The sequence below is a fragment of the Alligator sinensis genome, unplaced genomic scaffold (assembly GCF_000455745.1).
Source record: "Alligator sinensis unplaced genomic scaffold, ASM45574v1 scaffold1170_1, whole genome shotgun sequence".
Lineage (NCBI taxonomy): Eukaryota > Metazoa > Chordata > Crocodylia > Alligatoridae > Alligator > Alligator sinensis.
This window is the reverse complement of record NW_005842859.1, coordinates 390,745-400,313: the sequence shown is the minus strand read 5'-3', so window position 1 is coordinate 400,313 and position 9,569 is coordinate 390,745. Positions and strand designations below refer to the sequence as shown.

At 49.9% G+C, this 9,569-nt stretch overlaps 1 protein-coding gene across 1 annotated transcript in view; it reads right to left on the bottom strand.

Annotated features, from left to right (window-relative positions):
* The window catches only part of BRD8 (bromodomain containing 8), a gene marked incomplete at its 5' end in the record, with an annotated part of 28,029 nt that overhangs the window by 8,656 nt on the left and 9,804 nt on the right, over positions 1-9,569 (bottom strand). The window contains 9 exons of the mRNA XM_006035608.3: positions 1,915-1,959; positions 4,164-4,268; positions 4,588-4,765; positions 5,418-5,486; positions 5,750-5,842; positions 6,215-6,429; positions 6,696-6,736; positions 6,927-7,020; positions 7,366-7,818. Coding sequence (XP_006035670.2) covers positions 1,915-1,959; positions 4,164-4,268; positions 4,588-4,765; positions 5,418-5,486; positions 5,750-5,842; positions 6,215-6,429; positions 6,696-6,736; positions 6,927-7,020; positions 7,366-7,818 — 1,293 coding nt within the window. The remainder of the gene's footprint in view (positions 1-1,914; positions 1,960-4,163; positions 4,269-4,587; positions 4,766-5,417; positions 5,487-5,749; positions 5,843-6,214; positions 6,430-6,695; positions 6,737-6,926; positions 7,021-7,365; positions 7,819-9,569) is intronic.

Below are 9,569 nucleotides of genomic sequence, written 5' to 3'. Positions count from 1 at the left end.
ATGCAAAGGAAGGTTTGAAATACCAAGTCTGAAGTCACAGACTGACATCTCAGGACAGCTCACATATCCCTTTCCAGGTTCCCACGGAAGAGGCCTGTACAGTTAGCATGCGAATCTCTCAAATGAGATTGTAAATGCCAGTCCTGTCAGTCTCTTCCATATCAAAGCTCCTTGCACTTTTCATAGAAGCAGGCTCTCATAGCCACATAGGACCATGCTCGTAGCCACATTTTCCTACTGTCCCCAGCCGAGTACTACATAACGATCTGGAGACTGGCTAATACAGAGGCTGCTGCATTTCAGTAGCTTGTTGCATGCAAAAACTGGAAAGCACTCAAGTGTCTGAGCATAAGAACAATGCACGTCTAAGTGAGCAGACCACTGTAACGCCAATCAGTAAATTACACACCCCTCCCCAGATTCACTCCTGCACTTTATTATACACATTTACACTTCATAGCTAAAAATCTGTACACTTCACATTACAGTACATGCTAGCCACTGGCTGCTAGCTACCACAGGACACTGACGGCCCAAGACTCCTGCCCTAGAACAGGCAGTAGGGCTGGTCTTCCTCCCTGGGGAAGTCTCTTCAGGTTCACACATTCAGAGAGGACACTGCTTGCCACATGTGACAATGCAGGGGGCCGAAGGTGCAAGCAGGCTGTTCCCTCCCTGGCTGGGAACTGAAGGCATCTTGTTCACTTTTCAGCTCTGGATGCCAAATACTGGATCTTGCCTTCCCGTTGCAGACTCATTTCTTCATTTTCATGTCTGCCTCAATGGCACAGCGACGTCCTCTGGTCCCTCCATCCTAACCAACATGCAAACAGATGGGAAAGAACCAGTGTTAGCAAGGGTGGAATGAAAAGAACATGCTTCCTTCTGTGCTCAAGGAGATGGATTACAGCTCTTTCCTGCCTTCCAGTAAGCAGTGAGGAATGCACTGAAATCTGCTGCAAGATGGGCTGGTGACACCTGCCAGCAGCCCTTCCAACATTACTGGCGTGGGTCTAACATAAAAAGGCTCCAGTGGGGGCCCAGAACCACATCCGTCTACAGGAAGCAAGGGTAGCCAGAGGGTGGGCAGTTGGATTCCCATCTGTACAACTCTTTTGGAACTGATTAAAAGAGCTGCACTAAACAAAGTGAAACATTTGAGTGGATCTGGAGCGGGGTGGAGAAGAAGGAACTGCTGGCTAACGTACCTGATCAACTGCTGGTCCCTACAGGAAGAGCTCCTCCAGCTGAGTGGCCCTGGCACTAGTTCCCTAGCTTCTCCGCACAGCTGCTCTCCTTGAGCACAGGGCAACTGGAGGGCTTCTTTGCACTGGACGCCCTCTCCCTCGTGCTGATATGCTGCCTCTCCTGAAACACTTCTCTGTCTTTAAATGCATATGAGAAAATAAACCCTCAAACTTTTGTTTCTAGCTCAAGAGCTTGGGCTTCCAGGAAGGAAACAACTTTTCCCAGCAGTAACAACCCGCAATACAAAACAGTTCTTTTCTGCAGGGAAACCTGGCTGCTTTCTGGTCCACGAAACAAAAACTAGAACGCTGTTTTAGAGAGATGGTTGCTATATGAGCATGAACGGGTGTTAAAACTGCAGTGCTGTATTTGACCTGCCTTCCCACTTACATTGAGAGAAAGCAGGACAGGAGTCAGAGGGAAAGAAAGCAGAGCAAGAACCCTAAGAACCTACATGGAAAAAACTACAATCCCTCCCCACTCATCCTAAGAAGCATGGGATGATGATGTTTCTGCTTTGATACCCCTAGCTGCACAGCCATTAACTTAAAACACATCACTAGAGAGCTACTGGTAGCCCTATGCCCCAGTATCCCACAGACAAGGAGCAGAGCACACTGCCAGGAGTACCCCCCACATTACCTACTGCAGCCTTTCAATACTTACAAAGAGAGAGAGAAGGAAGGCAGGAGAGCCCATTGGGACACTGTCCTGTCAAAAGGCCAAACAGAAGGACTCATCAGATTGCAGATACGGAAGTGCACACACCACACAAAAGCAATGCAACCCACATAGTCATTAGCACAGAGAAACAGGCACCTTAACTCCCCACCCTCATGGCATCATTCTTATGCAGCAGGAACACAAAGAAGGACACAAAGAAGGATTCTGACAAGTGAGAAGGCTAGGACCAGGATTTCCCTTCACTCGAGATTTCTAGTCAAGGCCTGCTCCACTCTCCATCTCCCTCAGGAGACAAACCCCACTCAAGCTCTAAAGTTGTAAGGATGCTACAAGTACAAGGCTTTCTAGAAGGTATACTACTTCCACCATCAGTTGAACCTGGTACAGAAATCACATGGTGAATCTCGCAGATGTGTGTTCTTTGGGAGGTGAGCCTTGGATCACCACATGGTCTCTGCTGCCTCTAAAATCTATTGATGAATGTTTAATATGCTTATAACTTTTAGAGCACTGTATAATAATACATCAGTGCTGTGCTTCCAAGTTGATCACCTGCAGGGGCCAAGGAGAATTCTCTCTCCTGCCTCAAATGCGCTACCTGGGAGACTGTTACCTTCCTCTGAAACATTAGATACTGGCTGCTTCAAGAGACATGAGACTGACCAGGATGTCCAAGGGCTACTTAAGGCCTTTTTGGGCACCTAGTTGGTGAGTCCTGTCCACACTTGGGATTAAACCAGTAGCAAGATGTGAAGTCAAGAAGGTTTCCCCCAGGTCAGACTGGCAGGGGGACCCCTTCCTGAATCACCGGAACATATTTTACTAAGGATGCACCAATAAAGATTTTTTTGGCTTATACTGATGTTCGATTATTAACCAGCAATATCAGCCAATACCGATTCAATAGTTGATATACAGCCCGGCAGCTTGGAGAGCAGCATCTGGCCAGTAAGTCTGTTGGGGGGGAAAGGGGGACGGGGAGGAAAGGGCCTTGGGGTGGGCAGATCAAGGCCCCCACACAGTGAGGGTGCTGCCTAGCCAGGGTGGTGAATGCAACCCCAGAAGCAGGGTGGAGCCGCAGGCAGCATATCTGGGGGTGGGGAGGTGCAGCGCTGGGAAGGGGGCTACAGGAAATTTTGGGGTGGCTGTAGCCACTGCCTGCCCCAAGAGCAGCTCCCCTCTTCCCCCCCACCAGGAAGAGGCTGGCACAGCCCCTGGCCCCAAGCCCGCAGTGGGCAGCCCACCCCTGCCCCTCACACAAATCTGGGGGGAAACATGCCCATGTCTCCCCCAGGGGTGGGAACAGCCCCTGCCCCACTCCCTTCTTCACAATGGGGGCCTTGATCTGCTCCCCCATGCCCCTTCCCCTCTACAGACTTACCAGCCGAATGCTGCTCTCCATGCTGCCCAGCTGCATGCTGCAGCTGTGCACAAGCAGGCAGCATTTACTGGCAACATTATCAGCTACACGGGCCAAATAAAGTTGATTGCTGATAATGTCAATTTTCCTTTTAATAGTGCCAATCCGATATGCCACCAACATACTGGTGCACCTCTATATTTTATCAAATAAACTCCCTGCCACTGCCCTAGCAGTGCCCTTGGTCTCTTCTACAGGATACTGTAGATTTTTAGGATCTCATATTTTGGGGTACTAGACCCCAAATTAGTTATAGGGCATTAGTGAGTGCTTTTTGACCGCAATGTGTGGGACAGCCCAGGACTAAAGCTGTCATGGGCCCTTTCACATGAAATAGCTATTACAAGGTGGCCTGAGATTGCAGAGAACTTAACTCAAAGACCTAGGTGGTCTCATTCTACATGCATATGAATAGATCAGAAGGTCTGGGGGGTTATCCATGCAGCAACTCTCCATTTCACGATTCTCCACGTTTCCAACTCCCTACCATGCCTTGTCTTCTCCAAACTACCCCAGTTTCTTTAAGGTTCCAATAATTTACTTAATCAAAAACAAAGGGATAAAACTATTAGGTGCTGCTGGAGTGACCCTCAAGAGCTGCTTCTATGATAATTTACAGTAGTCATGGCTGAACTCTAAGAATCACTTCTACAGAGGTTTTGCACATAAGGACCTCACAGTTCCACAGACCCATCTTTTCCAGGTGGGCAACCTCTTCTGCAGCTCTCCAGGACCCATCTGAAAGACTGAACCCCTCTCACCCAAAATCAGGGGTCCCAGCCCCATTCTACCTTGGGCCAAACATCCTCACCTTCTCCGAAGCATCTTGTTTCCGAGTGGAGTCTCGCCCACGCAGGCTCTTTGCACTGATCCCGGACTCTGACGTCTGCATGATCAGTTGTGTGGCCAGAAATTGCTGCATGAAAACCATGCAGTCAGTCGTTAAGATTCGGTGAAACACTCAGTTCGTGGCCTCAGTCTCACAAGGCACAAGATCAGGAATGCAGTTCTTTGGATACATTCCCTCACTTGCCCACAGAAGCCACAAATTGTACCCAGCTCAACAAATGAACTTTGACTCCTGGGAGCTGGGAAACCCCAGAAGGCAAAGGGGAAGCAACCAAACACCTCAGAAGCCCCTTCTCAGAGGTCTGGTTGGCACCTTCTCTATCAATTGGCGCATAAGTTTTCTCTAAAATAAGCCTCAGATCAAGAAGTCCAACTCCTGCCTTTACCTGGATTTGCTCCAAAACATCTCGCTGCATTTCCACAGCCATGTGGTACACATCATGGTCAGAGCTGTTGTACATGACTGCATTCTGGAACATTAGCATTATATCACGTTGGAACTCAGCTGTGGTTCGGATGAGCCCATTCTCAATGTTCTTCTTAATGGTAGATAAATCCATCGGCCTGTGAATGCAGGACAGTGAGAAGTGGAAGCAGGAGAGTCCCCAGCACTGCCTACACTCCTTTTCTCTTCTGAGCCAGCTTGGTCTTTGCCAGCAATGCAGTCATCTCAACTCCCACAATGGCCAAACAGAACCTCCTCAGCACAGATGGCACTGAGGATTCAGACCAGAGGAGGTGAATTGGGAAGCTTTCCTCAGTAGAGTAATCCTTGGCCAGCAGAGCGCCCAAGAAAGGCACTCACTACTCCTGCCACTACTGAAAGGAGGTGGAAGCTAGAAGAGCCCAAACCACCCCGGACTTCTGGAGATGGCGGACAATTCAAGTAACTCACCTGAAGAGACCGCTGTCTGACAGAGTCCATAGATATTAATGGAACAGCTTGTTAAAGAAGCCATCTCCTGGTGAGATGGTTCCTTTGACAGAAGGAAACACTAATCTGCTCCTCTGCAGATTGCTGGGTTCATGCCAATTAAATCAGGGGCTAGCAACTGTTTAGGAGCAGTAGGCCACACTAACAGAGCTAGATGTGAAGGTGAGCTGCCACTTCCAACCTGACAGCCACTGCTTCCCCTCCTTTCTGCCACCAATGTCATTTCCTCTTCCCCTTCGCTGCATGGCAGGTGTGGCAACAGAAGGCTGCTGGGTCACTCACCTCTGCACAATACTGTGATAGCCTGGTGCTATGTCATCAGTCACAGGCTGTAGGAAGACATTGGCATACCTACAGGGAGAAGGAGGCAACTATGAGTGCCCAGACTGCTTGCTGGCAGTGGAACAAACCCCTGGCCAGAGGCATGGCCGGCAGACAGAAGCGCTAAACACCTGTTTCATAAACGCACATTTTCACTGGTCTTCTAATCAAGCAACAGAGATAAGAACTGGACAGTCCTTCATCCAAACCCAGGATCAGACCAGCTTGGGGGACAGGAGAGCAGAGAACTCCACCTGCAGTTTGCTTGAGGCTAGCTAACTCTTCTCACTCACCTGTGATTGGCTGCTGCTCTCCAAACCAGCATTATGGCCTTTTTCCAGATCTTCTGGGCTTGGATTGCCTCCTGATCTTCACTGCAAACAGAGCTGAGGAGACAAGGAAGCCTCTCAGAGTGGAATTCATGACACCTCTAGACCACCACAAGGTTAGGGACTTCCTTCAGCAGTCTCCAACCCATCCTTCCAGCAGCAGTAACTTGAGCTCATTTGGCCTTAGACCTACCCACAGTGTTCCATGCCAGCCAAGGAAAGGAAACAGCATCCAACTCCTTGGAGCTGGCTCTATGGGGCTGTCTGCACAACACTCCAAGGAGTAAGGAGGCCCTAGGGTCAGACTGATCAGCCAACTCCCACTGCATCCCTGTTCAGTCAGCAAGACACAAATGAGACTCCCCTACTCCCTCCCAGCATGGTCTGGGATTTGCATTGTGGGTGACTGAACATTTTGCTGATACTCACAACTGTGAGGAAGCAGGGCTGCTGGGAATGGAGTCAGCTAGCGTGTGAGACTGCAAAGGTGCATTATGGACACTGAAGCCATCATCACTCTCACTCACAGGGGGCTCGTTATCCATTTCCGACAGGTACCCCTCACCCTGATCTTCCTCCTTGGGCTCCTCCAGACTGGGAGCCTCACTGGCACCATCCTCATCATCCTCTTCCCCCCGAGCCTCCTAAGACATACAATCAAATTCAGTCAAATCAGCTCTACTAGCAATAGCAACTAGCCACAGATACTAAAGGCAGCTGTGTTTCAGCAAGCAGTAGCAATCTCCACTAGTCAGCTTCAGGGACACCTGTATAAAACCATCAATCCCTCTCCCAAAGCTTTACAGAGTCTGCAGTGAGCTCCTCTCACTTGCATCTACCAGCTGCAATGGGATGGCACCCCACTTTTAACCATTATACCCAAGAAAGAGTCAACTCAGAATTACTTTACCTGGCTTCTAAACAGCGCCTGGGTGTCCTCCTTCATTGATTCTGGGGAGAAAAGACAAAAAGAATAAGGCAAGTTCATTCCCCAAGAACAAGTTTGGGAACCCCTCCTGCACCAGTGCACCCCTCACAAAGCAGAGACTGTCCATTCTGCACAGATAATCTTCCCCCACAAACCGAAGTCCTCCCACCTAGTAAGCTGCAGGTAAAATATTTCTTGGCTGAATTAAATTACCTGACAGCTCAAATTTGTGCTGAACATCAGGCTGTGAAGAATCTTCATTCATATTTGGGACTTGTGGAGGTGGTGAGTCATCATCAGGAAGGGCCTGGAGGAAAGTGAAATGCATACATCCAGGTGTTTTTTGTCACCTTCCATGGTGCACATATGCCTCTTCCACAGTACAACCCCTGCCGGGTTTCAGCAACAGCTAGCCCATATGCTGAATTGCTACTGGGCTAGCTGCACACCCTGCCTAATACTGTCTGTTCCAGAGACACCTTCCGGCAGAACAACAGTGTGACCCAGAAGGAAACAGCAACTGCTCTGTTCTAATTACAGTTGCCAAGATATAATCTTTAAGTTCAGTGTCCATTTTCTCTCTGAACCATTCTCCCCTGCCACACTGCTCCCTGCTCTCCCCCACACTGCCTGACAGACCCCAGTCACACACCTCTGTCTTCACCGTGTTGTGCACTCCTTCATCCCCCTTTGCTAACTCGGTCTCAGTTTCGGAGTTCTCTCCTCCAGCAGCAGCTGCTCTCTGCTCCTCGTCCATCTCCCGACTCCTGAGCTCAGGCATCTCCACTGTCCGTGAGACTGCTACTGTGGCTTCTTCAGGGTCCAGCTGGCTCTGTTCCTGCTCTGCAGGTTCTGTCTTTATTTCTGGCCCCAGCTCTCCAAGGCTCATGAGGTCTCTGATTCCCTTTGTTTCTGCCTCTTCACAGTCCAACCTTTCTTGCTTCACAGTCACAGCTACTTGGGGCATCTGAGTCTGTTTCTCATGCTCTTGCTGGATTGGATGCTCCCATGGGCCAGTCAAGGCCTGTGGGTCATCAGTCTCTTCACAGAAAGACAAAGCAGCTTCAACTGCTGCTACATCCAGGACTTCAGGATGGTCATCTACCTTCATTCCAAAACAAAAGCAGAGCAGCATAAACCATGGGCATCAAAAGGGAGCAAAGCACCTAGTTTCATAGTAGGTAGGGTCGGAAGGGACCTGAGCAGATCATCAAATCCGACCCCCTACCCTGGGCAGGAAAGAATGCTGGGGTCAAATGACCCCAGCAAGGTGATTATCTAGCCTCCTTCTGAAGACCCCCAGGGTAGGAGCGAGCGCCACTTCCCTTGGAAGTTGGTTCCAGATCCTAGCTGCCCTAACTGTGAAGTAGCGCCTCCTGATGTCTAGCCTGAACCTACTCTCAGTCAACTTGTGGCCATTATTCCTCGGGACTCCAGGTAGTGCTGGGGGGGAACAGGGACTCTCTCATTCTCCACTGGTCCCCCTGGTACGTTTACAGACAGCCACCAGATCCCACCTCAGCCTTCTCTTGTGCAGGCTGAACAGTTTCAGGTCCTGTAGCCTCTCCTTGTAGGGCCTGCCTTGCTGCCCCCTGATCATGTGAGTGGCCCTCCTCTGGACCCTCTCCATTGGTTCACATCCCTCCTGAAGTGCAGCGCCCAGAACTGGACGCAGTACTCCAACTGCGGCCTGACCAGTGTAGCACAGAGGGGGAGGATCACCTCCTTGGACCTGCTCATGATGCATCTGTGGATGCACAACAAGGTGCAGCTGGTCTTCCTGACTGCCTCCCCACATTGGTGGCCCATGTTTATCTTGGAGTCTATAATGACTCCAAGATCCTTTTCTGCCTCTGTGCTAACGAGAAGGGAATTCCCCAGCCTGCAAGTATGTTGCTGGTTCTTCCTCCCCAGGTGCAATACCCTGCACTTGTCAGTATTGAATCCCATCTTATTCTCATCCGCCCACCCCTGTAACCTGTCCAGGTCCAATTGCAGCCTATTCCTCTCTTCTAGCATGCCCACCTCTCCCCACATCTTAGTGTCATCTGCGAATTTGAACAAGGTGCTTTTCACCTCTTTGTCCAAGTCACTGATGAAGATGCTGAACAGTGCAGGCCTGAGGACCAAACCCTGTACTGGAACAGCTAAACAAAAGGCTTCTCAACACCCAAAATTATAGGACCCCAGCACCAATGGCTGAAAACATTTTTACTCTTAAACACAAGCAAGTTGGCAAAGCACTCAGGCCTCTCCAGATGGACTTGCTTTTAAGCGGGTGTACCAGAAACAGGGAAGAACACATATTAACTAGACCCTTCCACCCACAGTGCTGCAGCAGTCATATGGTGCTGTATATTCTCAGCTGGGCAATTCCCAACTTTGGGTCAGTGTATCAGGGAGCATTACCAGGAATTAGGGATCCCCTCAGTGCTAGATTCTGGGGCCTGCCAGGTATTAAGTGATCTAGATAAATAGCCACTTGCATGCTGGCATGGGCCAGGTGAATCCTGGCAGGGAACCTCAAAGATTTCAGAGACTGCAAGGCCAATCAAGACACTGTGATCATCTAATCTGGCTCCCGTACATCACTGGCCTCTCAATTTCACTCGACTACCCTCGTATTGAGCACAAGGACTTTATTTTAAAGGATTTTAATCCTCAAGAGCAGGGGTTGGCAACCTTCTTCTAACCATGAGCCACTACTTGAGACCCCGGCTGGCACCACAATCCACCCATCCCTTGCTGTGCCCGAGCTGCTCCTGCTCTGTGCAGAGAAGGACTCCCTGCTCCCTCTCCCAGTGCAGCCTCTTCTGAAAAGATGTGGTGCAGGACAACTTAGAGTGACTAATTCAG